The sequence below is a fragment of the Macrotis lagotis genome, chromosome X, assembly GCF_037893015.1.
Source record: "Macrotis lagotis isolate mMagLag1 chromosome X, bilby.v1.9.chrom.fasta, whole genome shotgun sequence".
NCBI classification, from domain to species: Eukaryota; Metazoa; Chordata; class Mammalia; order Peramelemorphia; family Peramelidae; genus Macrotis; species Macrotis lagotis.
The window spans coordinates 693,083,545-693,104,741 of NC_133666.1; the positions used below are offsets into that span (position 1 = coordinate 693,083,545).

A 21,197-nucleotide genomic window follows, 5' to 3' on the forward strand; every position below is an offset into this window, starting at 1 on the left:
AGAGTGAAGAGAATCCAGGAAATGAAATCAGAAAGAGAAGAGCCCTTTCAAGACAAAAAAGGGGTTTAGACAAGACTTCTCATTGGCCTTTCTCTGCAGAGTTGGCCAGATTATCAGAAGAGGAAGGCAGAAGGAAAAGTTCTGAAAGAGTTCCATGCTTCCCACTCAAATTCAGTCCCCATCTCCTTTCCCCAACGGCAGGGATTATACAGTGAACATTTGCAAAAAAAAAGCCGACTTGGACATTACCTGTTCCTGATGCCCAGAGTTGGTGGCCACTTGCTGTGTTTGGAATGGAGAGTAGTGATTTCGAAGGGGCAGGCAGAAGGACCATGCTGGCTCCATATGGACAGTACCCTGCCCACTGAGTAGGGCAGAGGAGGGAAGAGACTGTTGGACAGAGATGCTGGAAGCCTTAACCCTTTGAAGCCCTGTGTAAACTGAGTCAGGAAGAGCCTCTGGATGGTAGGCAAATGACTGGATAAGCTCCTTCTTCTTGTCCAGATCCTATAACATCCAGGGGAGGAAAGTGCTAAAACTGTATGAAGGCCAAGGACAGAGCAATCAGCTCTGACCTTCATGATAGCATTGCTTCCAGGGGCTTGCCCGGGGGAGAGGGTCTGCAGAGCAGGATGGGAGAGCAACTCACAACCGAGCTCAGTGTCTTCCCTGAATGTGGCTGTCCCTGAAGAAGCCTGGGACATATGGAAGGAAAAGGTCCACTTTGGAGGCTGAGGTGGGTGTATGGGATCCCCTCCTGGGCTACTCTCAGGAGGGGAACAGTGCTCAGAAAAAATCCTCATGGAATCAGTTGTGAGCTCTGAGTCCACATTAATGTGAAAGGATAGTGGGAAGATTTGGGCATTGAATTGCAATGATGGCATTTTGTTCATCAAGTCTAAGAAGCCCACTTTGAGGGCTTCGAGGGGATAAAGTGCCAAAGTCTGACTGTCAAGTGTCTTGTTGCACCCATCATCACCTACATGGAGGTTTAGCTGCATCATATTGTATGGAGATTCATCCTGGAGCTTTTTAAACCTGAGCCGTTTGTAGTTCCCAGCCACTGGAAGAAGTTCGGCAGAGCATAGCTGAGATCCTAACTCACAGGTTGCTGTGGATGTGGCCAGCAGCTTCCGGGCCAGAACAGACAACTTGTTTAGCAAGGCCGACTCTTTGGTAGGTTTCTGAAGTCTTGTACTGTTCAGCAGAAGGCGTCTCATGGCTTTCGGCTTGGGCATGTGACTGGCCACAGAAGAGGAGGGCGGAGGGGCAGTAGAGGACCAGCTGAGGACTTTATGTTCTTTGACTGAAATGGTTTCCAAAGCATTCTTTAGAAGAATCCACTTTTGGACATCATTCATTTTTCTTCCTGTCTTGATGGGCTCATAACTGATGCTTAATCCTTTCTTAGATGGTGGAAGAGATTTTCTTTGATATGGGGTAATTGCAAACGTATCCTGTATTTTATCACATCCAGTACCACTGATATCTTGGGGTGTCATGGTGGAGATGGGGAAATGCAAACCTAAAGATGGGTCAGTGTTGGGAAGTAAAGGAAAAGTTTGTCTTCCTGCCTCTGAATCATCCATCTTTAGAAACCGAGGAAAAGGCTCATCCTTGGTCAACACTGCTCCTCCTGTGATATCTTTCAAAGTGCTCTGCTTGTGTGCATATCCCTTAAGGCGGCTTTGTCTTGTCAAGTCTTGTGAAGATGGGCCCACTGTTGGCCGGATAAAAGGCTTGGCATTCAGTGGTGCTTTCTGCTGGGAAGAAATTCCTCTTTTCTTTGGCTGCATGCCCTCTTGTCCTCCTTTAGGACATTTGCAGCCCTGGACAGTTTGGGCTGTCTGTGCTTCAGTCTCTCCACATATCCTCTTTCGTTTAAAATGTGGTCTATGAGCATCTGAACTCTTATCACCACCATCTCCTTTCAAAGTTTTTCCTTCAAATTCTTCTCTGATTTTTAAATCATTTGGTGTTCCTGGATGCTCTTCAGTTTCTCTTCTGTTCATTTTATTTTCTGGATTCAGTTCAAAAGATGGAGATCCACTGGAGACTGGATTTGGCTGGAATGTTCCTGGTGTACCTCTTTTGTCTCCTGTATCAATGTTAGGTGTTCCTTCAGGTGGATTTTTCTTCACCTTGGTCTTCAATGTGCTGTTCCTTAAAATTACAGGGAGTACTCTGACATCTGATTCAGGAAGAAGTTTTGTTTCAGCTTTTTCACCCAGGGGATCATCTGAACCAGAGGATGGATTTTCTTGGAAAGAGATAAGCAAAGGCGTTGTTGTGGCAGAGTCTAACATATGGTCTTTGGAATAAACTTCTTCTAAGGAATCTTCATTATCAAATGCAGAATTGGTTTGTGGCTCTAATCCGCCAGTTGTCCCACAATGAATACTCTCTAACAACACATTCACAGTATCTGATAACTTTGTATTTGTTTCATAACTGGTAACAGATCTTATTCCATGGGACGAGGAGCCCACAGGCCTATTTGTCTCCCTGTCTTGACATAGCTTCTTATTCTCCCAGCTCACTGCACTGTGAAGGCCATGATCTCTCTGTTCACCTGATAATGTCCCTTTACCAGATGGTATGGTTTTCAGAGATCTTATATTAATGGAGTCAGAAGCACATGGTGAAATAGAATCCAGGTCATTCAGTCCTTCAAATGGAATGTGGACTTCTTCCTGAGGCTGGTCACTCCTCAAAGGCCTATCTCGCTGAAGCAAGGAGGACTCATCTTGCTTTCTGTGACTACCGGCTGCATTGGATTTTTTCATTTCCAAGTCCTCTTCTCCAAGTTTATTACTAAGATGAGCAACATCTGCTCTGCACACAGATTCTTCATTACCAAGAGAGGTTTCAAAAATATTTTTCTTTGGAAAACTGCAAGATTGTTGGATGTTGCTTGAGTCTTTTACTAGCAGTTCTTTGTGACTGGGGCTCAACCCTTTGTTAGGTTTTGCAACATTTTTGCTCTTATGATTATCTGTGTGTTGGACTTCCAAGATTCCAGTACCGAGATGTTTGCTCATGGAAGATATACTTTCACTCCAACATTCAACTGAATTATTAAGGTCACACTGGCAATTAAGGCCTTGATTTGTCCCATCTGCTTCTTTTATAATCCTAATACCTGAATGCTCTTTGTTAAGACACAGGTCTTTCGCCTCTTTAGGTCTCGGGATGTTTGAGGATAGATCACTTTCAAAAATATCATGTTCAGAGGCATGGGATTCACAAGGTAATGCAGTTTCCTTACTATGTGTTCTCAATTTATTTTCTTCTAAGCCTACCTTTCCGGCTGATCTTGCTTTGAAATTTCCAGGCTTAACATGGCTCAAGGCAAGTGTGCTGTTGTTTAAGGCTCTGCTGAGTATTGAACGTGAAGTCACTTCATTTCTGATCTTTCCTTCTTGAAAACGACCTTGAATTACTTCTCTAAAATGTTCATTTTCCCCTGAGGGATGTCGCACACTGAGTATGCTTTCTACCAGACCATTTTTTGTTCCTGCACAGTGAGGTTCCCTGGGCACCAATATGTCTTCACAGATCAATACAGACTGAATCTCAGCTTCTGGGGAGGTTGCAGTGGATTTATTTGTAATACCCTCTGAGCACAAGTCACCTTTTGGGGTGTTGTCAACTCTATGGTGGCAACTACGACATCTCTGCGACTGAACATTTTCATGTCCTAAATCAGAAGCCTCTTCAGTTAATTCTGCTACTTCTTTATCAAGGCCTGACATCACTGCTGATTCTCCTATGACTATATTGCTTGGCACTCTGTTGAAACTTACTGCTTTAGCATTGATATCATGATTCTTGGAAAAGGTATGGCAGGTGGTGGTACCTGGGTGGAAGATATCCTTCACATTTCTCTTTTGGGCCAGAAGAGGCTGATGGTTGGCAATGACCTTGTCTTCATCCTCCCATTCAGAGCTAGCCTGTTGCTGAGAAACACCACTTGTTCCCTCACAGAGATCTTCTGCATTACCATCTAATGACAACTCTTGGGGAGCTGTTGCTTCCTTATGGTCACAAGCACCAAAGGAAATCTTCCCAGATAAGAAACTTAAAAGCTTTCCTTTGTCTTCACTGGACTCAGCAGAATATGAAGCAAATTTGTTCTGCTCATTAAAAGTAATTCTCTGTTCATCTACAAATGTAGCAACATCCCCACTTAAAATTCTTATGGTTTCTTTTGCCTCAGGTTGGTAAGTAAGGTCACATTTTTTGTCTGTCTGCAGTTGAGGAAGAACACTATTGATCTCTGAGACTTTATTTACAGTCTTGAGCAGTTCATCTGGCACAGAACAAGTGGGGTCTCTTTTCTCGATATCACTTCCTAGACCTCTCTGGTTGCTGACCAAAGAACCAGGATTCTGAATGTCAATATTCTTGCCTAATACACTTAGGTCCTCAGAGATTGTCCTTTCTGATTCTTCAGTCTGCACTGTCAAGGAGTAACTTTCCTCCATGGAGTCTTCATCATGTTTATTACATAGACAAGTTACCCTCTTGCCTTTGTGTGTTTTGAAATTTTCTTGGATTTCTGAAGGAGAGTTCTCTTGCTGGAGACTTCCTTGAGTTGCTGGACTGGAGCTGTGTATGTGGCAGCTATCAAGGGCACATTCTCTTTGATCACTGGCATATTTCAAAGGAAGTGGGATGCTCTCTTCCCCTCTTGGCATGTTATCAACTTCTTTACTTTTGACCCTCTGAACTCGTTCATCCTTGTCCAGTCCAGAAGCTGAGCCTTCTCCAATCTGTACCTCTCCAGGCCGAAAGAGTTTTTCCATCTTCTGTAGGTCATCTCTAGAGCCACATTCATCAAGGGAGATACTTCCAGATCCCACAGATGATAAGCTCAATGAGAAACATAACCCTTGGGGATCTGCTTCCAAAGGAAGAACATCACCTTCCTTGCTCTTCACCTGAGGAATGCTGGTCTTGGAAGGACTTTCAATGTCATAGCCACAGTTATGTTGGTGATTGTCATTGGCTTCATGGTCAAGGCTCAATCTGGAGAATACTTCTCTACTATGCAGTGGGAGGCTGGAATTGTCTTCTGGTGATGACAACCAAAGTGGACGAATATTAGATGTTTCACATTCTTTTTCTGTTGAAGGCGCTTTTGTCAATCCAGGTTCCACAGAGCTTAAAGGTTCTAAGGACACTAGAGTGCTGGTTTCTGAAACCTCACCACTGGACATGATTTTGTCTACATCTGGGCAGTTGATGCACCCAGGTAGGAGACTTTTACTCACTTTGTTATTCCTGTGTTCTGCATTACTAATCATCTTAGTCCCATTGACCTTCATACCTTGGCCTTCTTCAGTAGGTTTTGGCAGAGTTTCTGTTGTAACCTGTACGTTTCCTTGGTTTTCTTCTGTACAAGAGAAATGAACCCAAATCAGTATGACATGCCATTTAATAAAAATGCCCCAATCCTTTTGCTTTCATTTTATTAACAAACATTAGTGTGGGGCAGGAGAAAAGTGCTGGATCCAGAGTCAGGAGATCTGGGTTCAAATCCCAACTCTGCCACTTGATACCTGTGTGACCTTTCCACTAGCCTGCTAGCAGGTCCCTGTGTTTGTTGTTCCATCTCTAGCCTCTGTGCCTTGGAATAAGTAGTCTCTCATATCTATAATGTAATTCTCCTTCACCTTCAGAATAATCCCTGGGTTCTTTAAAGACTAAGGACATACATCCTCCTACATGAAGCCTGTATCATTTGCAAATTATGAACACATTCACTTTGAAATGGATTTGAATAGATCTGTGCTCATGTTGCATCCACCCAGTTGAATGTATGTTCCTTGAGGGCAAAGACGGTTTCATTTCGATTTTTGTATCCACAGTACCTGGTCCATAAAAGGTACCTCGTAAATATTGGTTACTGAAGCAAATTGGACAAATCTCCCCACCTCCCTGGGCCTGCATTTCCTCCTCTGTAAAGTGACAGAGTTGGACTGGAGAACCTTATAAGGCCTTTCCAGTGACAAACCTGTGCTCTAAAGAAGGATTTGTTACGTGAAGCTGACGGCTGCCACTATAATCTGCAAAGCCCTAGAGACAAAGGAGGGACCACCAGAAACAAGTGATTTGGGTGAAGGTCTTCCTGCAAATAGTATTACTAAGTCATTCATCCACTATCCATAACACACTGACTGTTGCACAGATTCCTCATCATTATAGAGCTGGGCCAATTCAGCCTCCCTGAAAAAGAAATACATAAATAAAAGACCTGAGGAAGGGGGGCCCACAGACTTTCCCCACAACTCAAGTTACCTTTCAACAGATTAAATCACAGGAGTTTCAAAAGTAGGTCACAGGCCTAACAAAACATTTCCAGAATCAGATCACCCCTGGAATACTGGGTTCAGTTCTGGGCACCATATTTGAGGGACTATGCTGCCAAACTACATTCCATCCATTGAGAACAGGGCAACCAAGCCATGAGAAGATTGGTTAAGAGATGAGAAGTGACTTGATACAATTTATTTATAGGTCTTTGGAGCTCCACAATTGACTGGACCTGGGCCCTTGACTCTCTACTAGTTTTCAAAATTATCTCATTCAAAAGATTAATTAAGGTTTGATTTAAAAAAACCTCATCAAGTCCTCCACCCTTTCTATCTCAATTAGATTTTTATTTCAACTATGTAGCTCTCTCCTATTGGGATACAAGCTTCCCAAGGGCAGGGATTATTGGCATAGGGTCTGACACAAGGTACACAATGAATAAATGTTCACGGATCGATTTTCTGCTCTATACAAACCCAAGCATTTCCTGGTTTTGATAAATAAAGCCTCTAAGTGAGGAGAAATACTATAGTAGTATTTGCGGCAATAACAAGACCTATAAGGCCATGTATAATATTCAAGTGTCAATTCACTGTCTAAATATTCTTTCAAGCTTGTCAATTATATAAATGGGGAGGAAGAGTGAATTCCAGTGAAGCTTCCAGTGTGGACAGAGTCTCTGACTCTTATTTCTGTCCTGTGAGGTCATCATAAGTATGGTCATATGTTGATGAATCTTTGGGTCACAGTAACTCAAAGAAAGTGGCTACTAGGCTATAGAAGGGGTTGAAATCTACTGAAGGGGCTTCTACACAAATAAAATCAGAGATCTTTAAAACCCTGAAGCATATCCAGAGGTATGATAAAGAGGTCTTCTTCTGTTATCTCAATGTAACATAGAATTGGAGCTGGAGACATCCAGTCCTACTACTTCATTTGTCAGATGAGGAAACTGAGGCCCAGAGATGCTACGTGTCATTAACTACTAAATTTATGTCCAAACCAGGTTCTAACTCCAAATTCTGCACTTTACCCAATACAGCATATGCGGATGGGAATATTCTGTGGCCATCTAGTCTAACTCAAAAAAACAAAACAAAACAAAAAATCCAAACTTGGTGAGCCATATTTGGTAAATGACCCTTTAGGCTCTGCTTAATATGGAAGACAATTCCATATTAAGTCTGGAGATGTGCATCATCAAAAGGTTGCTCAATGAGAGTTGAATATCTTTGACTGCATCAACTGGAGATGACCATCTACCAAGACAAGGAGAGTAGAATCTACAATGGGGAAAGGATTTACCATAGGTATGAAACAAGAACTCCCTGGGAGTTACAGGGATGAAGGTTTAAATTGAGACACCTGAAGACCTATCAAAACAATTTAAAGGTGTGGGAACAGGTAGATGAGCCAAGGTTCATACAAATACATTGCTTTGACCCAACAGATGCTGTGAACTCATCCATGCACAGATTATTTAAAAAAAAATGCATGGGCTAGCATATAAAGATCCAAATGGGGGCGGCTAGGTGGCGCAGTGGATAGAGCACTGGCCCTGGAGGAGTACCTGAGTTCAAATCCAGTCTCAGAAACTTAATGATCTAGCTGTGTGACCTTGGGCAAGTCACTTAACCCCACTGCCTTGCAAAAACCTAAAAAACAAAGATCCAAATGATCTGGATTTAATAGACATTAGAGATTTGGTGGGACATGGATTATGATAATGACTGCTGTACTTTATAGATCTCACTTGATCCCCTATTAGCACCTAAAGCTGGTCAGAGATAGGGCTAGGGATGTTCTATAGGAGATTCTAGGAGAACCCAATAGCAATATTATCAACTGAAGGCATTATGACAGAAATGCTATGCTGAGCTCTGGAACCTGTGGTAGAAACAGCCATGTGACAGTTGTGAGAGTTGGCCTCCTCAGAAAGGTCACAGAGGAAGTGGGAAAGTGTGGTCACATGGCAATAGTGAGGGGCTTAAGAAGTATATCCCAGAGCCAGAGGGAGGGAGGGAGGGAGGGAGGGAGGGAGGGAGAGAGAGAGAGAGAGAGAGAGAGAGAGAGAGAGACACAGAGACAGAAACAGACTAGAGAGTATCTGGCTAAAGCCTCTGGCTTTTAACACGAAGAAACAGGTTCAGAGGCTGCTCAACCATGCTGACTCCCCAGTTCACTTTGATTAAATCCGTTCATGGTACTCTGTCAAAGGTAAAAAGACCAAAATCAAATTATTCTTGCCCTTAGGGAGTTCCCACTCAAATATACCTGCCAACCTCCTGACCTGGCTTTGTGTAGGTCAGATGTGGAATTGTTCTGGATTTGCTTCTGAGCCCTAAAGAAGTCTCCTTCAGAGGACTACAACACAATGAAAATCAATGTCCTGGGGAGAAGTTGGCATCTCCTCCTCTTCTTGGATGCAGGGAAGAAGAAATAGACCCATGGTTGTGGAATAAAGTGTGGGTCTGTTCACAAATTTTTTTTCTTTCTTTGTCATAAGAGATGGTTTTCCAGGAGAGAGACAGATGAGAAACAGATTAAGAAACAGCAACTAAAATGTATTTTTAAAAAAAATCTTTAAACCTGGAAAAAATTCCAGGGAGAGGGAAAGCCAACATCATTCGTGCGCTCAGTTTTAGAGAAGAGAAATAAGACTGACAATAATGATCATGTCACTAAGGCAAAAACCCAAAGATGCCTTAGTCAGAAGGAAAGGCTCTATTTTTGCCAAAACATTTTTAATAGCACTTATCTTGGGAGTAAAAAAACTAGCAACAATAGGGGTAGCCACTAGCTGAGGAATCACAGTAAACTGAGATAAATGCACATCATGCCAGAAAAAAACAATGAATATATTGAATTCAGAAAAACTGGAAAAAAAAAACAGGCAAAAGGAAAAAAAAAGTCAAACTGACCAAGAGAATGTAAAGAAAAACACTTTCAAAATGTTATCAGGCTTCCTGTCAAAGCAGGAATCACATGACTGGCACAATTGTTCCCTCCTCTGACTCAGATCGAGGAAGATTAAGGGCATAGTCCATGTCTCAGACTATTGTGTTCTCTTTGTCTCTCTGTCTCTCTCTCACACAATCACACACACACACACACACACACACACACACACACACACACGCACGTATGTTATATATAATATAGATATAATGATATAGATATATCATTACTGACATACATACTTAGACCATTTGAACTCCCTGAGGGCAGTTTCTGTCAAAGTCTACAAAACATTTAACCTAGTGCCTAGCAGAATAAACTTCTACCAATACTTGCTAACTGACCAACTTTTAGAACTTATACTTCTACAGGCAGTGTGACTGCAACAGGACAGGGCTGTAAAAAACATATCAATAATACTTTTGTAAAAGGCAGGAAATAAAATGAATTGCAAATATATATGGAGATAAAAAGTAAATTTGAAGTAAACAATCTGAAGAAAATTTGGAGACTTCTTCCAACTTCACCTAAGCTACCTGCCATCTGTCCTGGATCTGGACCAGGCAAAGGGTGGGGGAAATGGAACTATTAACAAAACCCTTCAATCCCCTAATAAAAAGGAAGCCTGATTCCTATAGGGACAAGCTGCTGCTGTTGAGTGGTCCAACTCTTCATGACCACTGATTGGGGTTTTCTTGGCAAAGATTCAGGAGTGGCTTCCCATTTCCTTCTCCAGTAGGAAAGCAGGCAAGGTAAATGCTCTTATTGGTCTCAATGGCAGAGGAGAGCCACAAGAGCAAAAAGTTACACTTGGAGAGGATGATGAAGTTTAAGATGAGAATCAATCACCAGATGGCCTCATAGAGGTTGAAGGAAGTCAAGATTTGACAGGAAGAGTGTTACAAGTTTCTTAAGTGGTATGGTGTGGTGCAACAACAGTCAACCTTGAACTTGAATCCTAACACTTATTCACAGGCTCTTGGACAAGTCCCTTCACTTTTTGGAGTCTTTGGTTCCTTCATCTTTAAAGTCTTTGTGTCTTCTATAAAATGGGGACAATGTCATTTGATTATACCTTTTTTTACCAAGCTTTGGGGAAGAAAACTTGTTGGATTCCACATCATAGAAGGTGACAATTGGAAGGGATCTCTGTGGCCATCTAGTCTAACTCAAAAAAACGAAACAAAACAAAAAATCCAAACTTGGTGAGCCATACTTGGTAAATGACCCTTTAGGCTCTGCTTAAAAACCTCTCACCCCCTGGAGCTAACCTGCTGTGGGCAGGACATTTTTCCTAAAATGAAGCCTAAATCTTCCACTTTCCTACTTTTTTCCATTGCCCCTAGTTCTACTCTCCAAATACTTAAAAAAAACTTAAAATACTGATTCTTCAGCTGATCCTCAGGACATCAACCTGAAGCCTCCAACATCCTGGTCAGCCTCCACTCAAGATTCTTACCCAGACCTGAATATCACACCCCTTAAAGGTTTTGAGGAAAATGTTTTATGGAAATATCCTATCAGAGGATGAATTTCATTTGGGCCTCCCATCTGGAAGAATGGTGCTAGAGTAGCACCTGGGAACTACCCAACAGAGAATTTGATATCTATCTGGCTAGTTGTTTGTAATTATAATAAAGGGTAGGATTGCTGAACACATAAGTGGGAATAACTTCGATAAAGAAAGGAGGCAAGGTTCTTTAAGTGGAAATCATCTTTGTTTACTAAAACTAGAATTCACTGCTGAATAAAACAAATAATGGCTAAGGAGGAGTCAGCTGACATCATTCAGACTTTCATAAAACCTGAATAGGTTATATAACAAAGATGATCCCCCCTTTCCTCCCCTCCACCAAATTAACCCACCATGGGACAAAACTGTGTGTCATGGATAGGAAAACAACTTAGGCCTGGGAAACAAAAGAATAAACAGGCATTTCTGTACATGGAAAACTGTCAAGCATCAACACCACCCCCCCAACCTGATTTGGTTCAATATAAGGGGGGAAAAAAGAACCATAGGATCAGTTACAAGGGAGAGAATGACTCCCAGAGTCGGCTCAATAGGCTGCCACAAGGAAGCTCTGTCCAATACGGGCACAGACACAGAGAAGCTCCAGAAGGGCAGCTAAAGTGATGTTGGTGGTGATTATAACAATCGTTATAATTGTTAACATTTATACAATGCTTCCTGTGGGCCAGGCAGTGTGCTTCACCACTGCCACTCATTGGATCCTCAGAACAACTCTGGGATGAGGAAACTGAAGCAAACAGATTTGAGTGACTTGCCCAGAGTCTTCCTGATTCTACTCCCAGCTTTTTATCCCCTGAGTTCACTAGCTGCTCTGAAAGAAATGATGGGCAAAAGTTGAGGGATGTTTTTATATAAAAGGGCAAATTAAAAACTAACACCAAAATGACTCTCAACCAGGAAATGTGCAAGTTAAGGAAGTTAAGATTGAGGAAGAAAGGTGATATTCAGATTTTAAGAGTGAAACCTTTCTTAGCTGTGTTTCTGGAAATAAGCAGGTTAAAAACAATAAAAACCAAAACAAAAGCATCTAACATGTCAATGTAGGGATGATTTCCAGGCCCAAAGCTGGTTGCTTAACTCAGTCTCAGTCACATGGCAGATGGCTCCCTTCCCAGAGGTCCCTTCAGGAATTCCTAAATCTCAGCAGACAATCCTAGCAAAAACCAACCTAAGTTCAATGTCTCCTGTTCCTGAAGGACATCATCCCTTTGCCTGCCCTTTGTCAGACCAGCTCACCCCCGTTTGACCCTTTCCCATGTTGTAACTTCTGCACATCTATCCACACACACCGTCTGGATCAGAAGAAACTGACCCTATGAGCATCTTGGTTTATACATTATGACTAGGAGCTCCTTGAGGGCAGAAGCTGCTTTTGCCATTGTCTCCAGCAGTTGGCACAGTAGAAGCTTAACAGATGCTACTGAATTGAAAATGCCACTGCTTGTATTTCTAGTGGTATTTACTTTTTGGGGTTTCAATCATTGAGCCTGGGGCTTGTTACTGGGGCTCAGAACCTGGAAGAAGCACAAAGCTTTGAATGTTTCATGTATCTCTCCTGTGGCACCCTGGTCATTAAATCCAACCCATGACAGACAAACATGCTCTCATTTTGGTCTGTATTGTGTTCAGAATGCCTTTCAGCTTTATCTCTTGATCAATTCTAGATAGGCCATGTCTGTGCTCAGTTCACGTTTACCCAATCTTTTTTTGGATTACGCTTTTAAATTTTTTGTGACTTTTTTTCAAGTGACTCATCTTTTGTTTAAACATCACCTTTATTTCTAAACACATCTCCTCATGAACAACCCAAATCTTTTCCTCTAATAAAATTTTTAAACAAGAAAAAAGATCTACCGTGTCCCCTGACACCACATGTAGTCTTCCACATCCATAGTTTTCCTGCTTCTGCAAAGAGCAACACATGCATTCCCTCATCTTTTCTGGGGTCAAAATGGGTCATTATGATCACAGAGCACTGGTTTATTTTTTCCATTCTTGTCATTTCCATTGTTGGCTTTCCTTTCTATCAGTTCATCTGAGTCTTCCCAGGCTTTTCAATTTTCAAGTCTTCATCAAATTGGTCATTTCTGGCTTAGCTGCACTTTCAAAATGTCTAAGTATGTGCTGCCTTGGCTGGCCACCTTTCCCCTGACCGGTCCAATAGGATACATCGCCTGAGGTCTGGCAGGAGCAGAATGAACGGCTGGCCTTCTGCAATACGACAACCCTCACACCAAGGGGATCATCCTGCAAATATCTACCCCAATGTCAGACCCACTCCCAAGACCTCATTCTTAGGTGCTGTGTTTGGAATTGGCCCCCTCTTCTTCTGGCATTTATGGTTTTAAAACAGATAGGGGGGGCGGCTAGGTGGCGTAGTGGATAAAGTACCAGCCTTGGAGTCAGGAATACCTGGGTTCAAATCCGTCTCAGACACTTAATAATTACCTAGCTGTGTGGCCTTAGGCAAACCACTTAACCCCATTTGCCTTGCAAAAACCTAAAAAACAGATAGGGACAAGAGAGAAAATCTTATACAAGAAGGAAAATTGAAAAGACCACTAAGTATCACTTATTAAACCTGTGGAAAGGTGAATAACATAAGATTGTTAGGTATTTAAATCGCTGTATTGCATATCTTGTCAAAAGATGAAGTCTTCCTTAATAAATTTTATGATACTCATTTTTAAAAAGTGGTCGTTTCTTCTAACACAACAATGTCCCCTTACATTCATGTACCACAATTTGTTCATCAATCCCCACACTGTGTTTCCTCATCTTTGTTATTTCAAAGTAGGTTAGTACAAATATCTTCATGCCTTCGAAGCCTTTCTTTTTGGCAATGATCTATGCACACTGAATTTCATCTGATTAGAATCATTATGTGGATGTTGTCATGATGAGAGACTCTGATGTCAATGCTGCATGCATACAAAGATTTGTATGGAGGTGCTTAAGAGGGGAAAGACCTCTCAAAGGCTCTGTAAGTCACACAGTACAAAATAGAGTGATGTCTTACCATGCACTCTCCTAATATTTCTAGAAAGCAAATAAAACAAACAAAAAAGGACAATATCTTCAGGTCTAATTTGTAAAAAAAGTCATTGTAAATGGATCATGAGGAAGCTCCTGTCCCGGCTTCCCTTCAATGCTGGAGCAGGACCTCAAACTCATTCTGAGATCAGCCCAGTAACCCCCCCCCCCCAGTCTGGTGGCTATTCTGATTCACAGATGTGTTTTTTTTCTGGCCACCAACTTTATTGGGGGCAGAGAAGTCAGTGACCTCATTAACTCCAGGTGAATTGGTGGGTGTTGTCCCCCTTATGGCTGCCAGCACTTCCAACCTGACCTGCCCTCCTCCGGACAAGAAGCATCCCCCTTTCCCAGGTCTCCTAAAGTCCTGCATTGCCTAAGTACACAGAATGACAGGCCTGGAGTTAGGAGGACCAGGGTTCAAATACTGTTTCATAGATTCAGGAACTGGGTGGCTCTGAGTCACTTCACGTGTGTCTGCCTCGGTTTCCCTATCTGTAAAATGAGGATCAAATAGATGACATCTATCCAGAGCTTATTTAGCATAGTCCCAGGCACACCACAGTCTCTTGACTAATGATACTGTTATCACTGTGGCTGCTTTGAAGCCAGGCTGGATGCATCACTCCCAAAGCCAAGGTAGCACGATGGGACCCAAGGCTCATGTGTTTTTGTAAATACTTGCAGAATTAATGGGAATTTTCCAAAGGTTTTGCTGCTATTTTGTGAAATGCTTTTCTACCCAGAAGAACTCAAGCCCTGGAGGTGGTACCTACCTAGTGCACACACCCAAAGACATGAGGGGAGGAAGAAGTATGTTCTTTCTAGAAGCCAGAGGCCTGTTCTGGGATCCTGACTCAGGCTAGTTGGCTAGGAGCCACCAATAACCCCCCCCCAGCTTTCTGAGCCTCAGTCCACTAAGCTTGCAACATGGGGACACAGTTTCTTGCCCCCTAGGTCTTAAAAAGGAAGCATCTCAGCCTTTGACTTCTGTCTTGATCAACCTCCTCAGGAAGACTCCAAAGTGTTACTCCTCTTTTGTTTGCTTTTCCCTTCCCCTCATTTTTGTGCCTCAAAAGTTCTCTGAGCCATGTGGTCATATCTATGTACTAAGTGTACCAAGTGGACAAAGAAGAAGGAAGACAGCACAGAAGAGGGGAGCTAATTAGTGGTCGGTCCAAGGTCTGGTGTTCCTGGAGGAGCCTGGCCTGGGTCTGGGACAATGCTCCCCACTGGCAGCAGAGCAATGGCCTCAAGGGGCAGAATGAGGCACCTTCTACCAGATAGAGTTAAAGAGCTAAATTACTTTGCTTGACTCTATCTGCTGTAAAAGAGGGCTCCTAAGGCAGGAGGGGCATGAATCAGTGGCATGTGTTAGCAATGGGAAAAGAGCACTGAAAGTAGACAGAAGAAAAGAAGTTCTTACCATCAGTGTTGATGAATTGTGCAAGGTAAATGGCATAAAGGAATCATCACAAGTATGGTCATAAGGGGGGAATGAAAGGAGCCACTGAGCAGCAGATACTCCCTGGGTCAGTCTCAAAGGGACTGAGGGGCAGGTTCCATTGAGGACAAGACTGCATCAGGTGAAGAGGTATTGTAAGACCTCTCATGAGGTCATTCAGTGAGAAGAACAGAAGACTCTTTCCCTTCCCCTGTCTTTGTCACACACATCTTACACCCACACCCACCCATCTATTAATTCCAACTCCTCCTTTGCTCCCCAATTAATAAGACTCCTGCTTTTTAAACCAGTGGAAAGCCCTGTTCTCAGGGAAGCCCAGTGCTTTTGGGTTTGGAGGTCTACCCAGGCAGGGATAAGGGACCTTTTGAGAATCCTTCCCTGTCCACCCCCAAGGCATATGAACACAAATGTTAGTGATTCCAATGGTGATTAAGCACTTGAAACAGGAAAAACTCTGAATAAGTTATATTGGTCAGTTTTCTAACTTTCATCCAAAAGAATTTACATTTTGAATTATTTTAAAAGACATGAATTTAGAAACCCCCCCCCCCGACATAAAGACCACATATAAACCCAAACAGAATCCTGCAGGCTAAGGCTGGTTTGTTGTGGGGTTGGGACAATACAAGTCTAAAGGAAAACAGAAAAAAACAAAACCAAGCCTCAGGAGTAGGTAAGGCACCATGGCTTTATTCAGCATCAAAACACTGCTCTGAATGAGCTAAACCAATGCAAGTTTAAAAAAAAAGAAATGCAATAGCATCTATACATAATCACTTGGTGTTTTTCCCACAGCAGTACACCAGCAAGTGTCTCCCCTTCGAGCTGCCTTTTGTCCCAAGTCCTCTTCATTTAGTGCCTCACTAGTCTCCAATGCTGCTGTCTCTCCCACCCACCCCCAAGTCCCAGTTACACTGGGCTTCATTCATCCCCCAAACCACCATATCATTGAACTCTTGTGAATGGATATTTAAATCTGGAGAAATGGGGAAGTCTTGGTGTCAGACACCCTTAGTTCAAATCTCAGCTCTACCACTTAATATCTGTGAGACCTTAATTTACATGGCTTCTCTGGGGCTCAGTTTCCTCCCCTGGAAAAAGTGTTGGACTAGATGAATTTAAAATCCTAAGATCCTAAGACCTGGAATCCAGGTTTCATTAAAAAATATTCTAAGAAATGATAAATTGTAATAAGAGAACAGATTTACTAAAACATTGGAAAGGTGAGAAGCAACATGGAGCAGTGACTACAGCCTGGCTTAAGGAAGTCCTGGGTTCAAGCCTTGGGCAAGCTGCTGCTTGGCCTCAGTTCCCATTACTGCCCAGAAGTGCCAGACAGTGGATTCTGGACACTGATGCAATCATAGGCCCAACACTCCTGTCCACCTTGGAAAGAAAAGCCATAAAGGCAGCTTTGGGGAATTTGGGAAACAAACCACTGGTAAAGAGGATGGGACAAGCCAAGTAGGGCAGGAGAGGTCTGGTCTCCAGCTGGTCTACCAGTTAGTGATGGCCTTGGGTTACCCTCCTTCAAGAGTTGCTGTTTTTGCTGGACCTGCATGTGCTGGCCCAAATGCAGGCCATCCAGGGGTGGAAGGGGAGAAAAGAGAGACCCTGGAGTCAAACCTGGCTCTATCATACTTCCTAAGGGTCAGTGTGTAGAGTATGGGCAAGACCGACCTCTGGAGACCTCAGATAAGAGAACATCAGAAGGCATTTTAGATCTCTGGACAGTTGGGAGGTTAGAGCCAAGCAGAGCTGCAGAGAGTGGCAGGGAGGGGAGCAGGGGGGAGAAGGGCCAGGACCTGCAGGGAGGAAGCTGGAAGGGCTCCTAAGGCACACTCCCTTTACCCCCCTCCCACATCCCACTGAGAATCCCCTCTGAGTCTCCACCTCAGGTGTGGGCCACCTTGACCTCACTTGGACATGTAACAGAGACCAGCAAGAAAGAAGCACCAGCCAGTCATTAGGTCAAATGCTTAGAAAGAACAGGCCCAAATGGACAGTCTGGGACCTGCCAGGGTCAAAGAGCCACACACAGAGGGACAAGTTCTGAATCCCAGTTCTGACCCAGCGCTCACATGAGGATCCCTTCTGGACCCATTTCCTTCCCCTTGCCTTCACCAACTCTTGGGGAAGGCTTCCCTCCTCAACTAACACTTCTGAGAAAAGCTTCCATCGAACAATATTTTCAAGAGAGCCCCAGAAAACTGTTGCAGAAAAGTAGCCTTGGCTCCATCACATGAATGAAAGTTTGGGGAAAGGAGACAGTGGACGAGGGAAGGTAGGGGGAGAGAGACCAAAGCTGAGACAGGCCTCCTGGGAGGGTGTCTCCCTGTCCTCCCCCCACCCTCCCAGACTAAGGCTCCTCTCCAAGAGAAAAGCTAGGCCAGTGGCTAGCTGACTACAAGGACAGGAAGGTCTGCCATGATCACATCACACTAGAGTGTAAGCTCCTTGAAGATAAGGGTCTGGCCTTCTTGGTCTTTGTGTGCACAAACTGAACAAAGTGGGCACAGTGAGAGCATTGGTGGACCAAATGTCTAGACCAGGAAGGCATCTAGTTCATGGTCCTCATTTTAAAACTAAAATTCCTTCAAGTTTTACAAAGAAGTTCCTCTTGTCTACTGGCCCTTAACCACACAAGCTGGCTAAACAAGGTCCCTCCTCAAAGTGGGTTCACACAATGATCATAGCCTTGCCCAGAAGGGAGACTTCCATCAGGGACCTGAACAGATCACCTTCAGGAAGCCGAGGAACCAAAGGATCCCAGCAAAAGATTGCCGCTGAACAGGAAAGATCCAGAATGAACTCTTATTTGGTGACACCCAACATTCCTTTATCAAGGGCCCACCATACACCAGGCATGGGAGCAGGTCCTGGGGATACAAGACACAGGGTTTCCAGCAGTTGAGGGGTTGTTTTAGAGCCCACACTACTCTTCCCTTCCATCCATCTCCCGTGGGAGGCTGGTGAGCCCCGGCTGTCAACTCTGCTCCCAAACTGGGGCCTGATGACAGGAAGTCACGGGAGGTCCAGCCCAGTGGAGGGAGCACCCCCATAGACTGAAAGCATCCTGTGGGTGACAAATCATTCCCCCCAACAACAGAACCACTGAGTGAGTGCATCACTGTCACATGACAGGAGACAAAACAGGCAGGGAGAAGTGGAAACTCAAGGGCAGCGCACACTTCGAGGAATGGCAGAACAAATGATGGTTTATGAATGGATGAAATACTACTCTATTATAAAGAAAGGATGAAGGGGGAAGTTACAGAGAATCCTGGGAAAACTCAGATGAACTGATGCAGGATGAAGATTCATTTATATAGTAAATGCAATCCTGTTAAAAAGACATCTCAACTCTCCTCAACACAATGACCCACCACAATTCCAAAAGATTCATGATGAAACATGCTACTTACCTCCAGTCAGTGAAGCAATGGCCTCAAGAGTGAAGATGGAAGCAGATTTTCTTCAATTTATTTCTTTTCCCTCGAATTTGGGAGGGTGGGGTGGGGGCAGGGTAGAAGAGATCTACCTAATGCATAAATGTTTTTCACTCTAAACATTTGTAATGGATTTGCATTTTCTTCAATTTCCAATGAGTGGATAAAAAAAGGGGGAGAATTTAGAAGTGAAAATAAAGCTGATTTTCTTTAAAAGGTTAAGTCTAAGGATGAAATAGAAAGGCTGTTTAATTTTCTTTTAGATTAAAGCTCCATAAACCTCCCTCCCCATCACAATAGGGAAAACAAGACTAGCCATGAGGGAGAGAGAACTAGAGAGGGGAGAAAGCCCCGAAAAACCCATCCCTACCTGTGTGATGCGGCTCATCCTCAGAGGGGCTCAGGCTCAGGTCTTGCTTCAGTCGTTTCCCAAGGACTACCTAAAGAAAGAGAGTATGAGTCAGCTGTGTCCAGAAGCCTTCCCTCAGACCCTTCAGGTCTCAATCTACTCAGTTCCACCCTCAATCACTGAGGAAGGTGATTCTTATCCTGAAGTGACAACACCAAGCACCAGATGACAGACAATTCACTTTACTTTCCAAAAACAATATAGGGGAAAGACAATCGCCCATGAATGCCTTTGGAGCTAGAGGAAGATTGGTTTATACTCCACTGTGGTTTGATTATTTAAGACAGGTATACATGTATGCCCACTTATGTAGTCAGTAGAGCATAATGAAAAAGAGAAGTGGCATTCAAATCAGAAACCTTGAATGGAGAACAAACCTATCCTTGTGGAGGTCACATGACCCCAGCTTTGAAAACTATAGAAATCAAGTCATCAAAGAATGGAAGCGATCAGAGAAACCTCATCTGGGAATGAGACTTTTACTACTTGTTCATCTCAGAAACCTCAGTGTGCTAGAGGACTCCATTCTCTCATGGTCCTTCCTTCATCATCAGCTCTCTCAGGGCCTAGACAGTTGAGAGATATCCTGGCAGAGGAATCAGAGAACTGAACATAGAACCAGAAGCAAGGGGTCAAATCCCCATCCCTCAAAGGCCACAGGATCCCTTCAATAAGAGCTTTACTTTTCTTATACATAAATGGGGATGCTGTATGCTTTACTGCTCCGGAGTTGAAGCTCCAATGATGTCAAAGCCAGCTATTATCATCATCACTAATGAGGAATGAAGATGATGGGGCTGGAAAAGGAGAGGGTGTCATACACAACTGACAACTGTGAATTCTGGTAATGCATGGGGAAACAGGAATGGAAGGAAAGAAGAGATTCAGGGGCAGGAGGAGGCCACCAGGTAGATTGTGAGGAATCTTAGTGAACAAACAGACCAGATATTTGCTTGGACAGTGTGTTTCTTTTTGTTCATCTTTTGAATTAGATTTTCTTATGTACATATTTCTCAAAAAATCTGTTTCAATTTAAACCTTACTATTGGCCTAAAATCCACTTACCATTGCCATTACTATCCCATTACCTATATGTTCAGGGAATATAAGGGCTCTAAGAATCCTTAAAGAAATCCTGGCTCCGAGTAGGAAAAAAGTTCTCAGCTTCACCTCCCTCCCTCACCCACACAAAAAAGAAAAAGATGAATAAAAGTGCTGTTCTTCCTAAAAAACCCAGTGACCGTCCTTCCCCAATTCAACTGGAGATCTTCTATTTATACTTGTCTTGACTCTACATCATCTTGGACACGTTGCCTAGTCTAGACCTGTTGTGCCACTGAGAAAATAATGAGATTAGATTAGCTATTCCCTGAATGCAAGGGGGGGGGGGGGGGGCGGCGGCAGCAGCATCACTGCATCCTATATCAGACTTCCAGGCTGGTTATATTCTAACTGCAGGGGGAAAAGAGAGGCACCACTTCATCCCATGGGGGTCTCCCTCTTGCAGGGGACTAAGGGAAAGCAGCATTTCCTAACATACTGGTGTCCTGGACCATTCCTCCTTGGAGAGAACAGAGAAATGCCAATCTATCTTGGTCTCTTTGCCTTTGTCCTGACCTGTTCTACCTGCAAGGAAAGGAGAGAAACAGTATTCCATCAGTTCCCCCCAAGTGATTCCCTCACCTGAGATACCTAGACCCCTGACAGTGAAGGTTTCATGATGATGATAAGACATCTGAATTCACTTCAATGACTAATACATTTCCACCATCATACTTCTGAATCCCCATGTGTCAGGCTGTCAAGAAACATTTTTGATGTGTTGCCCCATAGATATGGACCAGCACAAGTACTGACCACTCCTCCCTTGCTCTAGACCAGGAAGGCATCTAGTTCATGGTCCTCATTTTAAAACTAAAATTCCTTCAAGTTTTACAAAGAAGTTCCTCTTGTCTACTGGCATGTGCTTTCCTCTGGTCCTCCCCAAGGGCACCTCACCCCACTCACCTTCACATCATCCCTCCTGCAACT

General features: G+C 43.4%; 1 protein-coding gene across 2 annotated transcripts in view; it reads right to left on the reverse strand.

Moving 5' to 3' along the window:
- Window positions 1–21,197, reverse strand: part of PRR14L (proline rich 14 like) — a 52,208-nt gene that overhangs the window by 11,057 nt on the left and 19,954 nt on the right. For both annotated transcript variants that reach the window (XM_074206412.1, XM_074206413.1), the window contains 2 exons: window positions 19,128–19,197; window positions 250–5,398 (listed from right to left, as the gene is read on the reverse strand). In XM_074206412.1, coding sequence (XP_074062513.1) covers window positions 250–5,398; window positions 19,128–19,197 — 5,219 coding nt within the window. The remainder of the gene's footprint in view (window positions 1–249; window positions 5,399–19,127; window positions 19,198–21,197) is intronic.